The 23,398-nt window shown below is 46.0% G+C and overlaps 1 protein-coding gene across 1 annotated transcript in view; it reads left to right on the top strand.

Annotated features, from left to right (window-relative positions):
• The window catches only part of LOC147703550 (extracellular calcium-sensing receptor-like), a 454,642-nt gene that overhangs the window by 272,732 nt on the left and 158,512 nt on the right, over window positions 1-23,398 (top strand). The window contains exon 5 of the mRNA XM_086929513.1: window positions 16,971-17,094. Within this exon, the coding sequence (XP_086785639.1) occupies window positions 16,971-17,094 (124 nt within the window). The remainder of the gene's footprint in view (window positions 1-16,970; window positions 17,095-23,398) is intronic.

Below are 23,398 nucleotides of genomic sequence, written 5' to 3'. Positions count from 1 at the left end.
GGGGTGATACCTCGATTCTGGTCCAAGCATGCTTGTTCCCGGTCCAGGGAGGACTTGGCCTGCCAATTTAGGCTGGACCGTTCCCATGGGGAGCAGGGTCAAGACTGATTTGCATATGGCTGGTTTAAACTAGAATGGCACCGGGAGCAACATAACAATAGATTTAGGCCCATATCTCTGTGTTGGGGTGAATTTTTGTCGTTGTTCAGCAATCTGTCCATCAATTGTTCTTTTTGCATATGTCACCCCGAGTGGGATGGGTATGTCCAGACGTGGGTCCCATGCTCTACATGCTACCGAAGTCAATCTAGCCTGGCTGATGAGGGATGATACCTCGAAACTGGTCCCAGGATTCTTGTTTCCAGTCCAGGGAGGCCTTGGCCTGGCAGTTTGGGTTGGACTGTTCCCATGGGGAGCAGGGTCAAGCCAGATTTGCATATAACTGGGTTTAACCTGGAATGGCATGGGGAGCAAATAAACAATGGATTTAGGCCCATATATCTGTACTCGGGTGAATGTTTGACATTGTTCAGTATTCTGTCCATCAATTATTCTTTTTAGTGCTACAATTCCCAAAAAGCATCAGGGCGAAGACCCCAAAGAGTATGAGGTTAGGGCCACAGAAGGCAAAGGAGAGCAGTAGTAAACCAACCAAAGAAAATTCCTCCGAGCCCCAGAACCCTAAAAAAGAGGCCAGTGCATCCCATCCCAAATCTAGTAGTAAGCAGAGTAGTGAGGACCCTAACCTTAAAAAGTTCATAGAAGGTAGGCCCTGCTTTGATTGTCAGAAGGTTGGGAACTACAGAGGGAAGCCAGCTTGTCCCAAGAAAAAGGTAACCACTGGAGAGGTCAGTGTAGCCTTAGAGGATAATTCATCAGATGTTGATATCCTAGTTGGTTTTGATTCGGAAGAGGGCCCAGAGGGTGAGTTGGTGGTTCTTGAGAGTAGTAAATACTTTCTCCCTATAAAGATGAATGGAACCCCAGTCACTGTCCCGGGAGATACCTGTGCCAGTCACACAATTGTGCATGACAGGCTGGTGCCTCCACAGCAGTATTTGCCAGGAGATAGTAAAAGAGTTGCTATTGGGTGTGTGGCTTTAGAAGTCAAGGGTTCACTTAGCTGGCTCCTCCTAGATTGTCTCCTTGGTAATGACCTCCCAGAGGTTGGTCTAAGCCCCGTGCACTGCCTCACCTAATGATTCTGGAGGTGCTGTTCTTGTAGTTAAGAAAGATTGGTCCCAGAAGAAAGGAAAAGAAAGAAAGGTAGGAATGAGGCAACTTTTTGGAAATGTTCCTGTGAGCCAAGGGGCTTCTACCCCAGTAGGTGTAAACTCACAAAGTTGGCACTAGTAAGGCCTTACCTGTTCCCCAAGAAGTCCTGGAAACTCAGGCCAGTTTTCTGCCCAAGGTTGCAACACCTGAGCTAACAGAAGAGAGAGTGGAAGAATGGTGTCTGCCACAAGATGTGGTATCCCCCACTCAGAAAAAGCAAAAGGCCACCCTTATTGGTCATGGTGGGGTTACTCCCATTATGGATAACCTCTGCAGGTAAGCTATGTCTTGCCCTGGCTAAGATCGGGTTGGCAGAGGTGGGTAACTCTGGCCCAAGGAAAAGGAAAAGGGGGAAGAAAACAAAGAGTCAGTTAAAGTCCTTTTTTAGATGGCTCCTGTTAGAATTAGGGTTGGTCAAATTGCCAGTGTGAATGACCCTGTTAACAGGATGTAAGGCAGAGTAGGCCCTGCAATACTGACAGCCAATTTTCTGCATCCGTCCTCGCCTAATGCCTAGGAGGTAGTTGAGTTCTCCCTGGAGTATTAACGGAGGAGGTTGTGTGAAAAAAACTGGCTTTTTGCAGGCTTCCCATAACGTTTTACCCCATTTCGAACTACTATCTGCTGGTTTGCGACTTTGAGAGTGCACTGAGGCCTGGTCTCCTGACCTCAGTGACAATGTTCTTACCTTTTCAAAATGGTATGTTTAATTGGGTGTCCCCAATTGGCATGTGCTGACTTGCTTATAAACCATATCATATAATATACCCAGATCCTCACAGGAGTCTTATTAAGTGGAGTGAGGAAGAATATAGTGGAGGATAGTGTTGTAAAATGTACTGTGATATAGTATATTTTGTTATACTGGACTGGAATAAAGTTCAGTTATTGGAGTTGCATACAGTGGAGCGGCGTGCACTGAAGTCAGATACAGTAGAATGGCGTATATTGCAGTGGGATAGAGTGTAGTGGCATACAGTGCAGTGGTATATTTTAAACAACCTATTACCATTTTTTTGAAGTAGTAATAGGTGAGCGTTTTTGTTTTGAAAATTCTATTTATTAGCGACCTCTGTTTTAAAAAAAACTGTATACCTTAATTACTTTGCACCCACAAGAGATTATTTATGGGTGGGTGAGTGAGTGAATGGATGTCTCAGTGGTACGTGTGTGAATAACTACATATGTGAATGTTGGAGTATATAAATTACTATATGTGAGAGTGAATGATTGTGAGAGTGGCTGTATGGATGAGATACAAAGCAACTCAGCGGCCTGCGCCTGATAACACTGGTAGGGTGACATAAACCCTGCTGCTCTTAAAGTGCACTGGTTGTCAGCTGGCCTAAACAGTGGTCAGGGACCTGCCCTAAGGGCCTCCCATACCTGCCTGTTTGTTGTGGCCCCTGGCCCATCGATCTCCATTGCATTAGGCCTTCTGCTACTTGCACAATGATTTGGAACATAACTAACCTTTACGATTGCAGCACAGAGCCGGCCCTGGGGGTCTCATGGCCTGGCCCTACTTCAGCGACTTGAATTTTCTGGCCTCATTGTTCCTGGCATCCTTCTAGGGCATTGTAATTGCACATGGATTTGCCAGGCTTGATTATGCCTGTATAAATCTGCACTATTCATTGGACGCTGGCTTGATCTGATGCTTCTCCTCTGTGATTACAGCCTCCTGGTTACCTGCTCTAATTAGCCTGCCGGATGCACAGCATATCGAGTGACACCCCCAGGTGTTGCCAACATCCTCCTTTTTTTCTTTAGCCAGCCCTACCTGAATGCTAGAGGCTTCTCGGCATGTGCCCCTTTAGACATGGTGCACAGTGACCTAGAGCAGAGCATGATACCATTTCAAAAAGTGACTGACACACCTGAACAGTTCCCTATATGGAGGTGGGTACAACTGGGAGTCCTTTATGGTAAAGTAACAAGGACCCCTGTATGGGATAGATTTCCTGGGTCAGGGTAAAGCAATTATGTACAATTGATTCTTCATATATTGAAGATTTGTCTTTTTAAACAAACTTCCCTTTCTTTTTTTAACCATGTGTATTATTGAATATGTTCATATCAATTTTTATAAATGTAATTACATTTTCCATGTTATCATACAATATTTTTCTTTGAGTCTTTTTCTCCTTATGGTGTGTCTACCTCCCTGCATACTTGTTTCTGCCAGACATTGTGTGTTTTTTATTTTGCCTGGGCTTTTACCATTACAACTGGGAGTCCTGACACTGGGTTGTTCTCTGGAGCTGATGTCATCACTGCAGAGCTCCGAGTTGGAGTCTGCGCTATAGATGCCAGGTTTTATGCTCCTACTGGCCACCTGGAACGCATGGGGGAATGCTTGGACGATCAGAACACTCAACTGGATTATTCAGACTACCATATTTCAGGCTTAGAAGACAGGGCCACAACGAAGGATAAGCTACTGGAGAAGCTGGGACTCTGCCTGCAAGACGGAAGCCATCATAAATGTAGATTTGGAGGCCAACGGTTACAGCAACAATATCTGCATATTGGTTGTAGCGGAGTCAACCAGCACCAGATGACTCCACCTGTTTGTAGGCCACCAGAATTTTACACCACCTTTGTTGTAGAACGGGCCCATAGATCCATTGGCCCGCGCCCTTCATCCAGCACACCATTGCGGCCAATACTCACTAGGCTTATAAAACATACAAAACCAAGTGATTTGCAATTGACGACCTGCACATCAAAGTGTCTCCTTAATATATTAGTTCAGCAACAGTAGACATAAATCAAATGTTGAGTGCAACTTAAGTGTCCAACGCTCATCCACCTAGGGTGTCAAGCTCTGTATCCACAAAAAAGTGAAACAGATATCACTTTAACAAAAAACACTAGAGCACATCATGTTGAAGTTACTCTCATCCTCAGTGCAGTCTGCACTCTTCTTCAATCAATGTTATTGTATTAGAGAATTCACAAACAATAAAAATCACGTAGTTTAGCTCAATCTGATTTTATTCCTTTATATGTCACAGAGTTCCACAGCCGACGTGCATTTTTGCCCTGACAGGGCTTCCTCAAGGCTCACTAGCGATATGCTGCACACCCTGTTTGTCTCTGAATACATATGTTTCAGAAAGTTAAATGTCCAATATCCAAAATACTTAGTGAAAGATTCACATTGACATCTCCGCACTGAATTGCGCACTTATAGTATCCTTTTAAGATCCCATGTGTTCATCCTTGTAGTGGAGCCATAATAAGTTCCCTCACACGCGGTGAACTTGTATTTAGCAACCATGCATGTCCATAACGGAGTTGTGTCACTAGGCTTATAAACTTTCTGGAACACAACACCGTCCTATGACTAGCACATAAAAAGGGCCAACTCCAATATCTGTGATGTGTGATCTTCCTTTTTATAGCGTTCACAATGGTGGTACAGGCGGCACGCCTCAAAAGTGATGCCACCAGCACTACAGACACTTGAACAGTACTACGGTATGCTCTATCCAGCCCGCCTTTGTCAAATTTAATGGCAAATCCTGCTTTCTTGATACACCGGAGGACCCCTTGTTTTTTGTAAACGCTAATGAGCATTCACCTTCGAGACACAAAATGGCTGAGCGCTCCCCTCCTGACCACCATGCAGCGGTAAGTGTCAATCTGTTATCCCCCATATTGAAGCTTCCAGATGTTTCTAGATCGTTTGTTGGTCCCCTCTGTCACCTTTTGTGAATACATCACAAGAAATCCCACAGCTATACATGCAGATGAATTCCGGAGTACACTTCACTGGTGAAAATGTTTGACTCATCTCCACATTTGCTCCTCCCAGAAAGGAAAACGGGGGCCGCTCTGCCCCCCGCACATATGGCAGGGCACCGGCCCCCTTCCCTGCACCCTTGGTGGTGGGGTGTGCCCCTCCGCCGCGTCGTGATGACGCGGTGGGTGCGCCCCACCACCGATTGGTGCCGGCTCCCGCATTGACCCGGAAGCAATCTAATTGCTCCCGGGTCAAAGGGGGGGAGACAGAGGGGGCAGGCCAGTTGGAACTGGTCTGCCCCATAAAGGTTAAAAGGCCGGGAGAGCGCGGAGGCGCCCTCTTGTCCCCCTGCGCTCCTCAGGCTTGCATCATGCTCTCCTGAGGGCTGATTAATCTTTGTTGTTTGTATTTCAGGAGGTAAACGCTATCCGAGTACACAGGCAGGCCTGCGTTTCACTGCTTCTGTCAGGCCGCCGGGCTAAAGTGCGCTCGCCCAACACCCAGGCTAGCTGGTGTGTCGCGGTCACAGTTGCGTGGTGCTTACGGCCAGCCGGTGTGCCTCCAACTTGATACAGGTAAAAGCCAGGCAGGTCCTGGTTGGTACAGGAGCACATCATGCTCATAGGGTTGGCGTACGTGTGGTGGGTTACTTGTCGCAAGGAAAAGGAGGATGGCTAGTGGACGTGGCGCTAAACGTACCCACATGGAGCATATGCTGCAGGGCATGATGCGCAAGATGACAGCAATAGAACGGAGATTGGGGTAGGTAGACCAGTTAGGTAAGAATATGGCGGAGCTCAGACAGAGGTTTGATGATTAGGTAGGGCCATCTGGGAGACCCAAGTGAGTAATAGTGCCCCCACAGTCTAGGGGGGATTTGGATGCTTTGCCTAACTGGGTGAGAGCCAGGAAGGGTAGCGGTCGGGTCCCCAAGACACATGGAGAAGGGGGGCAGCCTGGGGTGGTCCCTGAGGGAAGGCTTACACCACCGTTGGCTCCTATACCTACTCCCCTAATTCCAACAAGTTAACCGGTGACACCGGCTGCGGCCACACCGGCGCCAGCACCAAACATAGTGCCCTTGGTGGTACCAGGGGTAGTTCCAGTTGTACCTGTATCGAACCCGGCACCTAGCCTGGTATCCGACACGAGAGCCCCCATCCCAGTCCCAGCACCTCCAGGGGTTGGTCAGGTGCCCCCTGAGCTGGCAGCGCAGATAGCGGCGGTACTCCCCTGGCTAGGGATTGGTGGGATGTTACCTTCTTCGGTGGGCGCCAAGGAGGTGGGAGATGATCCCTCAGCGGAGGCCCAAAAAATGGTAGCAAGGATCATGGATGCTCGTGGTGGTGGGGGGGACCCAGCGCACCTATTTCTCCTCAAGCATCATGTTTGGGCAGTGACACTGGAAAAGATAAGATTTGTGAACCAACGCGAGTCGCTGAAAGTAGTAAGTAGGGGGAATTGCCAGTACTAGGGGAAGGTACAATACCCTCCAGGAAGGAAAATCTGGCCCAGAATGTCACACAAGAAGTGAAGGATTTGATCTGGGAGGGCAAATATGTCAATATTTTTTCTTTGCTAGTGGATAATAGGGAAATGGAGTATGCTAGGAAGTAGAAAGACTGGATGTTGCCTAGCGAATGGCGGGGGAAAATGGCAAGATTCAGGGTGGAGGAGACATTGATCAATTGGATCAGGAACTTTTCGGTGTTCATGGCAATTACAGCGGAGCAATCCCCTAATTTACAGGCAGAAATGGCATGTACAGCAGGGCAACCATGGACCACTGGGCAAAGTTGGAACAAAAATCACCCCGTCAAACCCCAGCAGCCCTTTCGACCAGCACAGTGGGGTAGCACAACCACTAAGTCGGGGAGCAGTGGTGGGCGAAAAGGGGTGTGCTGGGATTTTAACAAGCGTTCATGCACCAGGGCACAAGGCACTTGTAAGTTCAGGCATGTATGCTCCATTTGTAACCACCCTGAAAAAACCTGTCGCACAGACAGTAATGCCACTGGAAACGGGGGAAGAAAGAAACAGGATTAGGGGGGCAGCCGGCTGGTAGCTCATTCATCCATTGACGCTCTGACTATGACTCCGTGGCTGAACAGGTACCCAGACCATGCCTCTGCGAAGATGTTACAGGAAGGTTTTTCGCAGGGCTTTAGGATCCCAGTGGTGGGATAAACCGGAACACCAGTATGCAGGAATCAACTCCCAGTTAGGCACAACCCAGAGGTGGTGGCGACAAAAATATCTAAAGAGCTGCGCCTGGGCACGATAGCGGCTCCTTTCAATGACATTCCTGTGCCTAATTTTGTTTGCTCGCCCCTTGATGTAGTGGCAAAGAAGGAGGAGGGTGAATACAGGCTCATTCATAACCTGTCAGCACCTAGAGACGCATGGTTAAATGACGCAATAAATTCAAATATTTGTAGTGTTAAATATGCGTCTTTCGACCAGGCAGTGGTTATGTTGAGAAATCTTGGTCTGGGGGCCTTGCTAGCTAAGTCAGACATCGAATCTGCTTTTAGGCTATTGCCAGTTCATCCATTAGATCAGCATCTGCTAGGCTTCTCTTTTCAAGGTAAATTTTATATGGATATGTGTATGCCCATGAGTTGTTCCGTTTCATGCGCTTATTTTGAGAACATTTGTTCCTTTCTGGAGTGGGTTTTTAGGCAAACGATAGGACACCTTCATGTCATGTATTACCTTGATCAATTTCTCTTTCTTGGGTCGGCGGGCTCACGGGAGTGTGAGTGGGAATTGCAGGAACTTTGCGTGCTCATGTGGGCTTTTGGGGTCCCGCTGGCACCAGGAAAGATGGTGAGCCCAGCAACCACATTGGAGTTTTTAGGCATAGAATTGGATTCAGTGGAGGGTTGTTTCAGGTTACCGAAAGTCAAAATCACGAAGTTTAGAGCAGCTCTCCAGCAGTGTTTGGCCAAAGACAAAGTGACGCTGCAGCAGTTACAGCAGACTGTGGCCAATTGAATTTCGTACTAAGAGTTATACCCATGGCGCGCCCCTTCTCCCGCTCAATCTCGCAGGCCATGACGGGCTTGCAGGAGAAACACTAAATTGCCAGCCGAGGTCCGCCAGGACATGCGTATTTGGATCGCATTTCTGGAGGGCTTCAATGGCAGAGTGGTGTGGTGCGGTCCCCCCACGACGTTTACAGAGTTAGGTCTATGGACTGATGCTGCGGGCAGCGTGGGGTTTGGCGCCATACTTGGAAACAAGTGGGTGGCCCAAAGGTGGCCGGTTTGGTGGGAGGAGAGTGGCTTGAGAGCTAACATCAGTTTCTTGGAGCTATTTACAATCTGGTTTGCATTAACAGTTTAGCCTGATCAGTTGTGTAATCAATTGGTAATCTTTTGGTCAGATAACATGACGGTAGTTGAATGTGTCAACCAGCAGGTGGCACGGTGTAAGTTTATACTCCGCTTGCTGAAAAAATTGTGCTGGTTTGCATGAAGCTCAATGTACAGTTTAGGGCTAAACATGTCCCTGGGGTGTTAAATAACGCAGCTGACGCACTCTCTTGCTTTAAGATGCAGGTATTCAGGGAACATCTATCATCAGCAGAGGCGACGCCTGCACACTTTCCCGCAACACTCTGGCAAATTGGTGCCCCCAGCTACAGAACCTCGTGGCAGCTACCTTAGCGCCCAGGACCAGAACAGCTTACGAAGGGGCGTTTTTATCTGTTTGCTCCTTTTTGGGATGGAACTGGTCAGAAAAATGGGATCAGGAGTGGGAGTTCACTCAGTACCTAGAGGCTTTACATAAGGAGGGGCGCTCAGCGGCGACAGGGGGTCAGAGATCCTCCGAATAATTTCATTGTGCGGAAGGCACTAAAGGGGTGGCGGCGCCTACATGCAACCACTGCAGATTTCAGGCAACCGATAGGTTTGGAACGGCTGGCATCAGTATTGAATGCCTTGTCTGACACCTGCAGTTCATCAGGGGAGGTACTCTTGTTCAGAGCTGCCTTTACTTTGGCCTTTTATGGGGCATTCTGGGTAGGTGAACTGGTGGCTAGCAGCAAGCAGGACAGGCTAGGGGGTGTTTGGCTGGAACACACAAAGGTATTGGGCGATATGCTGTTGATTACCATAGGTAAGTCAGAAACTGATCAAGAGGCTCGGGCGATAGGCTGGTGCTCCATCGGGCACAGGACAATCCTTGCTGCTGAGTGTTCCATGTAGAAGCCTTTCTCAAACAGCGAGCAGGCGAAAAGTAGGGAGCGTTGTTGATGCATGCAGACGGTACCCCACTGACCAGGTTCCAATTCCAACGAGTATTGGCAATGACAATGGACAGGGCTGGTTTCAATCCAAAGGAATTGGGACGCAATCCTTCAGGATAGGGGTGGCCACTGAAGCGGCTGCTAGAGTGTTGAATGTGAGCAGTGTAAAAAGTATTGGGAGATGGTCTTCCAACTGTTACAGGCGTTATCTACGTACCCTGATGCCTGTCTTTGTGTATGCTTCTATTTCAGTTTCTCCAGCCTGTCATGCAGGCCGGGAACTGTTGCCGGATCACCAACAGAAAGTATCTTCAGTGCGGCAGACACAGGAACAGATGAAGGACACTCAAGCGGTGTGGGTGGTTGGTCACTCATTTGTGAAGCGCATTAAATCTGTTTTCTTTTCAGGTAGCTATAGGCAGGGGGCAGAACAGGGAGGTGTCAAGGTTTCCTTTCATGGTAGGGGGGTCCATGCCTCAGTCGGTTTAGAGGGTTCTTTACAGAGTTGCTCAATAGATACACCCCGCCGCCCACAGTGGTTATCATACATCTGGGTGGCAATGATCTGGTGAAATTGGGCAGGAGGGTCCTGATGGAAGAGATAATTTCAGTGATAAACTGGCTAGCTAAAACACGCCACGGTTGTACAATAGTGTGTTCTCAGATGATTCCTAGGCTCAAATGGAGTGGGGGGGATTCTGTCAGGGCGTTGAATCACTCGGTAAAGAGGACTAACAACAAATCACCTCAGCTGCAGAATATACCACATGGGTGTGTCTGGGGGGAACAGTTCTTGCAAGATGGGGTCCACCTGACCAGGGCAGGCAACAAACTTTTTCTGGATAACATTATAGCATGGTTGGGAGGGTTCTAAGTAGGCATGACCTTTCAGAGGAAGGGGGTTAGGGGGGCCAGATAGTCGGTCAACTATGCTGGCCTGTGGCGTTAAGGTCATGATCGGTGACCAGTCAATTTAAGGTCCTTAGGGGGCGTCACCATTCTTGAATGGGGTCACCCAGGGGGAGGGGCCATGTGATCTTTCCTACAACTCCAGGGGCAATACATCCGCTTGGTTGGATCGGTGCGGGGGAGGAAGTCACGCTTTCTTTGGGCTGGTTAGCCAACCCGCACATGCACTATGACGTCCTAAAAGGCGCACAGGGCAACGGCCCCCCTGTTGGTTAATGGAGTTCATGAAGCATACAGGGGTAACCGGGAGGGGGGGAAGTACCCTCTTGGTAAATGGGCTCTCTGCGCATGCGCACTCATACTTGAGGGCGTAGCTGGTTAATAAGGATTTGACACTGGTTAGCGACCTTGCCGTAGGCCCTAAAGTTAGGATATGCAGAAATTTAATAAGTAGGATGTTAGATTTGGTTAGGAAACATGCTGTATTAGACATTTGTTAAGGGTAGCACCTTTGATACCTGTCTACATGGATTGTAATCTAATGTCGAAGTTTCTGTATTTAAAATGCTTGTGTAAATATTGTTTATTTCAAATTTTTAATTTGTTTTCATGTTTTAATAAATGCGGCTGGGGGGTCGTGAGGCCCCCCGCCTGCCAAAGAAAACTCCTTGCATGTCCAATTGCTTTAATTGTTTAATTGTGATGGTGCACAAGACAGGGAAGGGGGTGGTCGCTAGTCCTGACCATAAGGAAAAGGGGGGCCGCTCGGCCCCCCCACACGTATGGCAGGGCGCCTGCCCCCCTTCCCCTGCACCCTCGGTGGTGGGGCGTGCCCCTCCACCGCATCGTGATGGCCCGGCAGGCGCACACCACCACCGATTGGTGCCGGTTCCCACATTGACCTGGAATCAATCAAATTGCTTCCAGGTCAAAGGGAGGGAGCCAGAGGGGGCGGGCCAGTTGGAACTGGTCTGCCCCCATAGGGGTTAAAAGGCAGGGAGAGCGCGGAAGGCACCCTCGTGTCCACTTGTACTCCCCAGGCTTGCCCCGTGCCCTCCTAAGGGCAGATTAATCTTTCCCACCCATCAGCCCCTGAAGAAGATTCTTGGTTTTGTGTGTGATTGGTCTTACCAATTTAGGTTTATTTTGCACTGTAACTGTTTGTTGGTGTGTATTTCCTTAGGCCTTTTCTCCTGTTTACAGGCTATAGTATTAAGTTATGCTCATTGTTGCACAGTAATGTAGTGTGGACACTCTTTTTCCTTAGGCCTTTTTCCCGTTTACAGGTAACATAATTGTCGCATTTATTGATAGTCCTTGGTCAGGCGGTAAGGTTATGATCGGTGAGCAGTCAATTTAAGGTGCTTAGGGGGCGTCACCATTCTTGAATGGGGTTGCCCAGGGGGAGGGTCCATATGGTCTCTCCTAGAACTCCAGGGGCGGTACATCCGCTTGGTTGGATGGGTGCAGGGGAGGAAGTCACGCTTTCCTTGGGCTGGTTAGCCACCCCGCACGTGCACTATGACATCCTTAAACAGCGCAGAGTGCAAGGGCCCCCTGTTGGTTAATGGAGTTCACAGAGCGTACAGGGGTAACCGGGAGGGGGGGGGTACCCTCTCAGTAAACGGGCCCTCTGCCATGCGCACTCATACATGAGGGTGTCGCTGGTTAATAAGGATTTGACACCGGTTAGCGATCTTGCCATAGGCCCTAAAGTTAGGATATGCAGAAAATTAATAAGTAGGATCTTAGATTCGGTTAGGAATCATGCTGTTTTGGTCATTTGTTAAGGTTAGCCCTTTGATACCTGTCTACATGGATTGTAATCTAGTGTCGAATTTTCTGCATAAAAAATGCTTGTGTAAATATTGTTTATTTCAAATTTTTAATTTGCTTTCATGTTTTAACAACTTGGCTGCTGGAGCTATTCCTCTGCTCTGCTGGGCCATAATAAAAACGGGTGTTGTCATGATGAGCTCAGCTCGTCATGAGCACCTGAGAGGTATATGCCATGACGTCATGAGCACCGAAGGGGCTAATAAATACGTCCGGGGGGTCGTGAGGCCCCCCGCCTTCCAAAGAAAACTCCTTGCATGTCCGGTTGCTTTATTTTTTAATTGTGGTGGTGCGCAAGACAGGGAGAGGGGTGATCGCTAGTCCCTTTTTGATGGGTTATTTTCTTTTCGGGTACTTCTAATGAATTTGCTAGTCTTATTACTGCCTGGTGTGGGTGGAGGGAGGGTTGGTTGTTGGTGGGTTGTTTGCTTTTTTGAGTCTGCATCCATCAGTAGCAAAGGGCACAGTGTGCACGAAATGTTGACACATTCTAAGTATATTATTAAATGGTGGTGACAAGTAACACTAGGATGTCCGCAGTGGCGTCTCGTTCTTCTCATTAAACAATATAGGCCGCAACAACCCATAAAGGTAAAACACGTTTTGTAATACCTGACCGGACACGGCACAGAGAGTGCCTTCTTAAAAGAGCTGCACGCATTTGCATCCTCGTGGGGCCCGCACTGATATTTGTCGGGCTGCAGCTCTTACTCATGTGGGGTCTGCACACTTTATAAAAGTCTCCCCTTTCATCTTTCAGCCAACTTACTAGATGAGGACGGTCGATAGCCCCTGGAGGTTGGCACCCTGGCAGGGCTGCGAGTACAGCTGGTTAACATATACGCCCCAAAAACTGACATTTCTGTTTTTTTCAGCCACTCCTATCTCTGATAGAACACATGGAACCTTGCCACATCATTCTGGGTTGTGACATAAGCTACTTCTTGATCCTTTGCCGGGCACCAGCACTGACACACCAACGGAGGCACCATGCTCACTGCGCATCCTCTGTGACATCCGTGACACATACATGCTTCATGATTACTGGCACCTGCACCACCTCTAACCCCCTGCATACACAATTACTGCGCTCCCCAGGACATCTGGATCCACATTGACTATAGGGTTATATTTACCTCACTTGCCTCGTGTCTAAGCAACGTCTCAGACCTGTCTGGTCACTCCCCGGTCCAAGTGGTGTTAGGGATTCCTGTCTGAGGGGGCTTGGAGTGACAGTGGTGGTTCCCTGGCATGACATTGCACAACGAACTGTTCCATTCTGAACTCCACTCCGCAGTTGAAGAATATTTTTTTTGCTTAAGGCTGGTTCAGTTGCCTCACAGGCCACATTTTAGGAGGCAGTTGAGGAGTGATGTGTGACATACATAGGAGCCTGACTCTTTTAGAAGCAGAGTTGGTATTTCTGGAATGATTGGATACCCAGTAGCATCACAGGCCACAAAAACTCAGGCCCACCACTCTGCCTGCTGAATATTGTGATCTTCCTGCAACTGGGCGGGGGCAGCATGCCTACATTAATTAGACTTCTTCAGCCACTCAGAGGTAGCTGTAACATCCTGGAGATGCAACTGGCTGACCGAATGCAGGTAACTGATGTTCACACCTCATTGCTTAGCTATTACATGGCCTCTACACCTCCTGTTTGGCTGGGGGCACTGCCGACCTAACAGCCTATGTTGCAGGGATGGCAATGGGTTTAGCTTACGAATGCCCAGCAACAGTTCCTAAATGAGCTGATTTCAAATGAGAAGATAGTTTAAGCAATTCATTCACTAGAAGTCTCCTAGGCCCGGGCCTAAATGAACTTACTGGGGCCTTCATAAAAATTTTAAGCACCTTTTAGCGCCTCATTTACCGTCTCATTTACCACCATGTCACTGATGATCCTCCTATGTCCCCAACCAGTGGCCCGGAATCAGGCAAATGGCTCACTTACGGTTCCTTTTGCTGTTACTGGAGGACACGCAAGGCTGCCCTCTGTTTCCATTGCTCCAGGAGAAAGGCCTGCATTGCGGTTTGCAATTCAAGCCAGATCCCCTGATAATCCCACTACCTCTGATACTCCGCTAGAGAGTAGGATTTGGAGGGTTTTCCGGCCTCAACATCAACTGGACCGTGTCTGAGCTATTCCCCCTTGCAGATGCCACTTCACCTTTGCACAGTGAGATCCTGGCTGTTTTCTTGCAACGTCACAAAGAGCAAGTTAGACAATAGATAAATTGACCACTCAAGTGGCATTGTGACTCAGTCTTCCCCTCTCAATGGTTGGTAGTATCCCAATGTTAAAAATATTGGTCCTCCCCCAGTTGTCATACCTTTTTTAAACATGCAGCTTTTGGCGGGCGTTGCTTGGCAGGATGTCGGAGGGGTGCGAGTTGTTAGCGCAGCAGGCGATCCAGCAGTTGAGATCTGTGGCTGCAGAGTTGGCGTCAGTCCTGGCGCTGAGAGGGTCTCGGCGTATGGTGGTGTTGAGGAGTTCACGGGTGATCTTACTCCAGTTTCTTTATGGGGGTCTTGGGCGGGTGTTGGGTGTGGTGGTGGTGTTAAAGATGAAATTGACGCAGTGGTCGTCCGTCCAGGGCGGCTGAGTTATGTGGCTGAACCGGATGCTTGTTCATCCCGTGAAGATAGGGTCCAGGGTGTGTCCAGCTCTGTATGTGGGTATGTCGACCAGCTGCTTCAGTCCGAGGTCAGTGAGGCTGTCGAGGAGAGTGGCGACATGGGGGTCGTTGCTGTTGTTGAGATAGAAGTTGAGGTCCTTGAAGTAGTTGTAGTCTGTGGAGGTGATGGCGATGGCGAGGGGTGCAACAAGCTCGACGATAGTGGTTGTGGACTTGGTGCAAGGGCCCGGTGATCTGTAGATGAGGGTGCGGCTGGTCTGGATCCGGAAGTGGATATGTTCTGTATTGGAGTGGGGGGTCGCTTGTGCTGGAGGTGGATAGTTTAAGGGGTGTCTTGTGTGCGATGGCAAGTCCTCCACCTGGGCGGTGGAGGTGGTCTTTTCTCTGGATCTTGTAGCCATCTGGCATGGCAGTGGCGATGTCGGGCCGGAGGTGGAATTGATCCAGGATTTTATGAAGAAGGCCACATCGGGCATGAGGGTGTCGATCAGGTGCCAGAACTCTAAAGCATGTTGGTGCAGGGAGTGCATGTTGAGGAGGACGCAGGTCATGGTGTTGTTGGTGCGTGCGTCAGGCGGGCCTTTGAAGCACCAGCGGCACGCCCGCTGCGCTACTTCACAGCTGTCTCCATTATCTAGGGGAGGTGAGTGGAGGGACGCTCAGCTGGGAGGCGGGAAAACGGGCGAGAGGCAAGTGGAGGGGCCGCGTAGCAGAGGTAGGAAGCGTGGGACGGAGACGGCGAGTGAAGACATAAAATAAGATGGAATCACGATACACAGCAGGTGAAGAAGGAAAAGAACAGAATGAAAGGGCACACTATTTTAACAATGTTGAAACAGGAACAACAGCGCAATTAAATAACAAAAAAATCAGAGAGCAGTACTTCGGCAGCAGCAGACTCGAACACACAAGTCGGGGGCCCTGAGGCAGCAGTAGATCGCAGGAGCTGTCGCCGAGAGTGCCCGCCTCTGACCGAGGTCAAGGTCTTACACTCCTTCATACTCAAACTATGTCATCGTTCTCATTCACTTGCATTAATCCCCTTTTATTTCTAATAACTTTATTGGCATATAGGTATATCACATAAGCGAGGTATAAAATGGGGAGTCCTTTAATAACTTTCCCTCACCCCCCCCTGCCCTGCTCAGTATATATAGATCCAAATTGCAGTACTTGTTCAAAGCTCTCAGAAGTGTCTGAGTAAGAGCAAAGGCAATGACAAAGAGTCTTTTGGGATTTTTTTCCAGAGGTAGGACTAACGCACACAATGATATTAAATAAGGTATGTATCTTACCTCAACAATAGTTTAGCTATACAGGAGGAAAAGCTGTATACATCATCTTCTTTAACACCCATTCTAATGTATAACAATTTTAACCCCCACCCCATAACCTGCATTTGTGTTATGCCAGCACAATAAAGAAAGGGAGCAGAGCATTTTAAATGATTCGTGGTTACCCTCATATTTTTAGCGATCAGACACTGTTAGTTGTTCCCCCATTGACAAAACCTGGGTGAGAGGTTTTGACACTCTCACTCAGTTGAATCCACCTTTTCTCTTACTTTCCCTCACTCACTCACTCATACTCCATTACTGACCCTCAATTTCAGTCATCCTCACTCGCATTCTCCCACATTTGGACTCTTCTTTATTTTGCACTCACTCTAAATCACTTTCTCACACACGCACACACATACACACACACCCACACACACATGTTCACCCACACAAACAGCCCCACACAGATATGAACACACAAACAGCATATATATAAAAGTGTTTTATTTTACTTACTTCAGATGCCAATGAAGGTCCTGTTCCAACTCCTGTTTCATTTGTTTTAATAAACTAACTTTGAATGTCAGACTATCATTCATTAATACAGTAATTAAAAATTAACAGAAAACAAAGAGGGTAACGCCCTGATGCCCAAAACAGGTCAAGGTACACCTGTGTTCTTGGCATTGATTTTTCCACTTCTGAGACAAGGAGTCTCAAAAGCAGTGTCAGGGTTTGCAAGCAGTAATCCACTGCTCACAGCTGGGATTTCGGTTGATATGATATAATGCTTTAAAACAGTGAGTTGGCAAGTATATGGACATATTTGTAGATGTCCACAGAGCTTCATGTTCTGCTGAAACCTGTTTCCAGCATATAGATATAAGAAAATTATACTTCCATAATTTTTGCTTGGTTTAGCTATTGTCAAGATTATGCTGCTTTTGCCTTACAGATCTGTATTGATTTGGCAGATGTATTGTATTACTACTTTCACACCTACCAATGTCCTTGATCTTCAGGTACCTGTCTCCATTTGCAGTGAGCCTTGCCGACCTGGTTATAGAAAAGCAGCAATTGAAGGGAAGCCTATATGTTGCTTTGAATGTATCTTATGTTCAGATGGGAGCATTACCAACCAAACAGGTGGGTCACATTAAGATATATTTAAAGAATTATAAACCCTTTGAAAAACTACATGCAGGGAGGTCAACATCCTTATTTTTGATCTATCTTTAAGGTCAGCTTTAGCTTTCTCAAATATTGCTTTTCCAAAAAATCATACATTATATACATGCAGAGCTGTTAGTAAGAGGGCTATGTTCATTGCTCTGTTCAATTATCATTCAGAGTTTAGTTCTGTCCACTAAAGCGTGCTAGGTTTTCCATCTATATTCATGTGTCCCATACACTTTGAGTGACTGCATAAATCCTGTGCGCATTGTTCACATTAGTGTAAACGTTGTTCTTTTCTCTTGAACCACAAATCTGGTTTAAAGCATGTTTTTTACATGTATTAATATTATTTTTTTATATCAACTTTAAATAATGACAGTTCAGTTTGCCTCCGCTTTGGATACCCACTTTGATGGTGATTTGTTTTCCTTTTAAGTGCTGTTTTTATAAAGTACTCAAATAGCAGTGTAACATTGTAGCTACCTGCAATTTGAGTGCCTAGATAGGTGGTAATGTATTCTTATTGCATTCACAAATAAGATTAATAAAATACATGGCACAAATGAAAGTCTTATTGTTTAATGAACATCACCTGTAACATGGCCACATCAGTGATTTTTTAAAATAAATATTAAAAAGCTTTTTGCAACAATATGGTGTCACTCTTAGGGGCCTGCATGTTTTTCTTTCATTTGGTGGCACATGCTTGCAATTAAAAGACCTAACCTGTTAACTAGTGCTTGCTACTGTCTGTTAATGGCACATGGTGTCAGTGCAGGGCATTGCGATGCACAGTGGAAAATAAGTTATCTCAGTTCAGAGACTGAAATTGGGTCATTGGTTTCAATCCTAGTAAAATAGCTCAATGGCTGTAGCATTTGTTCAGAGACCCATGCCAAACCACAGGTCACAGAACACAATAAGGACTCTTTCATTTTTCACTTTTGCATAAAAGGGTAATAATAATCCCTATTGCAAAGGACTAAGAGACAATTCTGCCTTCAGTGTGGAATTTGCATGACACATTCTTTATTTGACTGCACTTTGTTAAAACTGCTTAGTGGATATTGTGTCTCTTGAGGAGATCTATGGATACCTTGCAGATCAAAGACTCAAAACCAGCAGAGGTGATTCAACCTCTAAACATTCTGAACTTAAAAACAGAAGGAACATTGAGGTATGTGAATTTGAGAGCTAATATTTAAGGCATGGAAGGACTACTCTTCATGTGGTGTCTGCAAATAAAAAATTAAAATATAACTCAACTGTTCTTCATCTGATTTGGCAGGATATTTTGGCGGATTATTGGACCTTCCCCAAGGATCTGAACTGCTCACCCTGTAGATGTGATGATGATATGTGATTCTCATCTTAAATACACTTCTTCTTTGAATATCTGACCTCATGCTATTGCAATTTAGGAATAATATTTCTTTCAGTATCCATTAGCATAAATTATAATGAGATTGTGTCACAAATCAAAGCATTAACACCACTTTATACCACCCATTATTAATAATAGGTGAGACATAGGATCTAAACTTCAATTATTCTAAGACCTAGCTCTTATATGTTTCTGGAAGATTTAATTGATTGATTGTGTAGACTTGAGAGTACATTAATGGAATCAGTATCCTAGTTATTCACTTGCACATGTTTTGCTTGTGCACTCTTCTGAATTTACAATTCTAGTTGAATATATTAATATAATTCCTGTGGTTCGTCTGTGTTTTTTTATGAGTCTTTGCGAGACTGTGTGCATAATTAAAACAGTAGACATAATGAAATGTTCCTCCACCAGTAACCCAACAAATCATTTGCAGTGAGGATTACGAATGTAAGATCTATGGAAACAAAGATTTTCTGTTTAAAATAGGAGGTCACCAACTAGATCTTTGGATGTGAAAAGATATTGGAATCACCACTTGTAAAACTTGCACCTTTAATTATTCAAACAGTAAACCATTTCTTAGATACAAATTCAGACTCTAAGGTCTTTTACACTGTTTGGCACATAATATGACTATTTGTTCCATGGAAGCCAGGTATTTCCAGGGATCAGCTGACAAGGAGGTCCAGGTTCAAACAGAAGAGGCACCCATAATTCATGAAAAAGCATACTTTTATTTTATTTGAAATGTATAAGGCGCCCGATTGCCCCAGGGTGGCTTGGTGCTAGCATATTCATGAGTCCACTAAAAACGAAAGAAAGAAACACAAAGGGTTACAGGAGAACTGAGAACAGCCAGATTTTTAAACTGCTTATGGAAATGAAGAAAACTATCCTGAATATCAAAATGCATGGGCAGTCTATTTCAGAGATTACAGGTGGAGTAATGAAAACTCTGACAGTCCCAAGCAGTTCTCTTGATTCTAGGCGTGATCACTAAGCCTTTTTTTAAACTTTATTTACCATTTTTTACATGAAAAGAAAACAAAAACTATCATCTGGTACACTTCCAGCATTAGACAGTGAGTGTAGAAAATAGTACCACTTGCGGTGCGATCCACTTGGCCATATGACATTGGTTTAATATAGAATTATGTGTCATCGTAGAAAATCTCCAACATCATATCAAACCGTGTAGTATGTGGGAGTGTCTACCGCGTCTACTGGTGATAACTAAGATATGGTAAATCATTAAGTAAACAACGTAGTATCCCCTCCCCCCTACCCATCCCTGCAAATCCCATCGCAAAGACATTTCCCCTGTAATGATAAAAAACCATGCAACATCAACCATTTTTTTTTAAAGTAATTTTTATTGCAGACATACAGCGCCCAGACCAGGATATACATATTCTTGGCAGTATCATGATTCATAAGCATCAGCTTTGCCCGAGTTGTATACACAGCTAATGAGCCCACAACCCAGAGGTCGGGCGGCGATAAATTGAGATCCGGCTTGCCTCTCCAACTATAGGCCAATCTCCCTGCTCCCATTTCCTAATAAAGATCATGGAAAAATGGGTGACCCGCTCGCTCTCAGGTTTTCTGGAGAACATCGGTTGGTTTGATGATGCACAGTTTGGCTTCCGCCCCGGGCACGGGACGGAGTCGGCACTGATAACCGTATTGGACAACCTTCGTTCGCGTGTCGACAGTGGTCGAGCAGCCTTTTTAGAGGAGATCTATGGATACCTTGCAGATCAAAGACTCAAAACCAGCAGAGGTGTTTCAGCCTCTAAATATTCTGAACTTAAAAACAGAAGGAACATTGAGGTATGTGAATTTGAGAGCTAATATTTAAGGCATGGAAGGACTACTCTTCATGTGGTGTCTGCAAATAAAAAATTAAAATATCACTCAACTGTTCTTCATCTCTTTTGGCAGGATATTTTGGTGGATTATTGGACCTTCCCCAAGGATCTGAACTGCTCACCCTGTAGATGTGATGATGATATGTGATTCTCATCTTAAATACACTTCTTCTTTGAATATCTGACCTCATGCTATTGCAATTTAGGAATAATATTTCTTTCAGTACCCATTAGCATAAATTATAATGAGATTGTGTCACAAATCAAAGCATTAACACCACTTTATACCACCCATTATTAATAATAGGTGGGACATAGGATCGAAACTTCAATTATCCTAAGACCTAGCTTTTATATGTTTCTGGAAGATTTGATTGATTGATTGTGTAGACTTGAGAGTACATTAATGGAATCAGTATCCTAGTTATTCATTTGCACATGTTTTGCTTGTGCACTCTTCTGAATTTACAATTCTAGTTGAATATATTAATATAATTCCTGTGGTTCTTCTGTGTTTTTTTATGAGTCTTTGCGAGACTGTGTGCATAATTAAAACAGTAGACATAATGAAATGTTCCTCCACCAGTAACCCAACAAATCATTTGCAGTGAGGATTACGAATGTAAGATCTATGGAAACAAAGATTTTCTGTTTGAAATAGGAGATCACCAACTAGATCTTTGGATGTGAAAAGATATTGGAATCACCACTTGTAAAACTTGCACCTTTAATTATTCAAACAGTAAACCATTTCTTAGATACAAATTCAGACTCTAAGGTCTTTTACACTGTTTGGCACATAATATGACTATTTGTTCCATGAAAGCCAGGTATTTCCAGGGATCAGCTGACAAGGAGGTCCAGGTTCAAACCGAAGAGGCACCCATAATTCATGAAAAAGCATACTTTTATTTTATTTGAAATGTATAAGGCGCCCGATTGCCCCAGGGTGGCTTGGTGCTAGCATATTCATGAGTCCACTAAAAACGAAAGAAAGAAACACAAAGGGTTACAGGAGAACTGAGAACAGCCAGATTTTTAAACTGCTTATGGAAATGAAGAAAACTATCCTGAATATCAAAATGCATGGGCAGTCTATTTCAGAGATTACAGGTGGAGTAATGAAAACTCTGACAGTCCCAAGCAGTTCTCTTGATTCTAGGCGTGATCACTAAGCTTTTTTTTAAACTTTATTTACCATTTTTGACATGAAAAGAAAACAAAAACTATCATCTGGTACACTTCCAGCATTAGACAGTGAGTGCAAAAAATAGTACCACATGCGGTGCGATCCACTTGGCCATATGACATTGGTTTAATATAGAATTATGTGTCATCGTAGAAAATTTCCAACATCATATCAAACCGTGTAGTATGTGGGAGTGTCTACCGCTTCTACTGGTGATAACTAAGATATGGTAAATCATTAAGTAAACAACGTAGTATCCCCTCCCCCCTACCCATCCCTGCAAATCCCATTGCAAAGACATTTCCCCTGTAATGATAAAAAACCATTCAACATCAACCATTTTTTTTTAAAGTAATTTTTATTGCATACATACAGCACTCAGACCAGGATATACATATTCTTGGCAGTATCATGATTCAAAAGCATCAGCTTTGCCCGAGTTGTATACACAGCCAATGAGCCCACAACCCAGAGTTCGAGCGGCGATAAATTGATATCCGGCTTGCCTCTCCAACTATAGGCCAATCTCCCTGCTCCCATTTCCTATTAAGATCATGAAAAAAAGGGTGACCCGCTCGCTCTCAGGTTTTCTGGAGAACATCGATTGGTTTGATGATGCACAGTTTGGCTTCCGCCCCGGGCACGGGACATAGTCGGCACTGATAACCGTATTGGACAACCTTCGTTCGCGCGTCGACAGTGGTCGAGCAGCCTTTTTAGTGCTGCTCGACATGTCGGCCGCGTTCGATACGGTCTGCCATCAAACCCTTATCAGAAGACTGGAGGAGTGTGGGGTCACAGAGAGTGCAAGAGATTGGCTGACTTCTTATTTGGGTAGCCGGCAACAGTCGGTATCGCTTCCTCCATTCCGCTCGGAGCCAAGGAAAGTTGGACAGGGGGTCCCACAGGGCTCGGCCATCAGCCCGATACTTTTTAATCTGTATCTTCGCCCCTTGGTCCAGCTTATAAAATCTTTCGGTGTCTCGGCTTTTAATTATGCCGACGATACCCAGCTGGTTTTTTCTTTGGAAGAAAACAATGCGGTCCCGCTGGAGACATTTCATCGCTGTATGGCAGCCACAGCGGATTGGCTATGGGCCAACTCCCTCCAATTTAACAGCTCAAAGACGGAGGTGCTCCATTGTTCCATTGACCGAATTCCACGGATCCTTCCAGAGAACTTTTGGCCCTCCACCTTTCCTGAACCAGTAACGGCGGCGGAATCAGCTCGCCACTTGGGGGTAATCTTCGGCCCAAATCTACAGCTGGATTTGCATGTAAATAAAACCATCTCTACGTGCATGATGCTGTTATGCATGTTGCGTAAAGTTCTGCCCATTCTCCCCACCCAAGCCAGGCCAGAGGTAGTCCGCAGTACTATTTTAAGTTGATTAGACTACTGCAACGCGCTACTTCTGGAGGCCCCAAAAAACCTGGTGGGGAAGCTACAACGGGTGCAGAACATGGCCGCCAAGTTGGCTCTTTCTCGCTCCAGGTCTAGCTCCTCCACTCTTGCTCTAAGAGACTTGCATTGGCTTCCGGTGCACCTGCGAGTGGTGTATAAAGCCGCGTGCCTGGTGTTTAAGGCAGTACACCAACAGGGCCCAGTACCACTTTGTGACATGTTTGCCTGGTACTCCGCCTCACGGCCCCTCCGTTCCTCTTCGGCAAAACTGCTGGTGGTCCCGAGGTTTCAGAGAGTTAGAATGGGTGGCCGCTCATTTAGTGTTGCAGCGGCCAAGCTCTGGAACTCCTTGCCTCTTTCTCTGAGAAGCCATAAGGACTACCTGCTGTTTAGGAAAGCGTTGAAAACGCACCTTTTTC

The sequence above is a fragment of the Lissotriton vulgaris genome, chromosome 7 (assembly GCF_964263255.1).
Source record: "Lissotriton vulgaris chromosome 7, aLisVul1.2, whole genome shotgun sequence".
Lineage (NCBI taxonomy): Eukaryota > Metazoa > Chordata > Amphibia > Caudata > Salamandridae > Lissotriton > Lissotriton vulgaris.
This window is presented reverse-complemented; position numbering and strand designations above follow the sequence as displayed.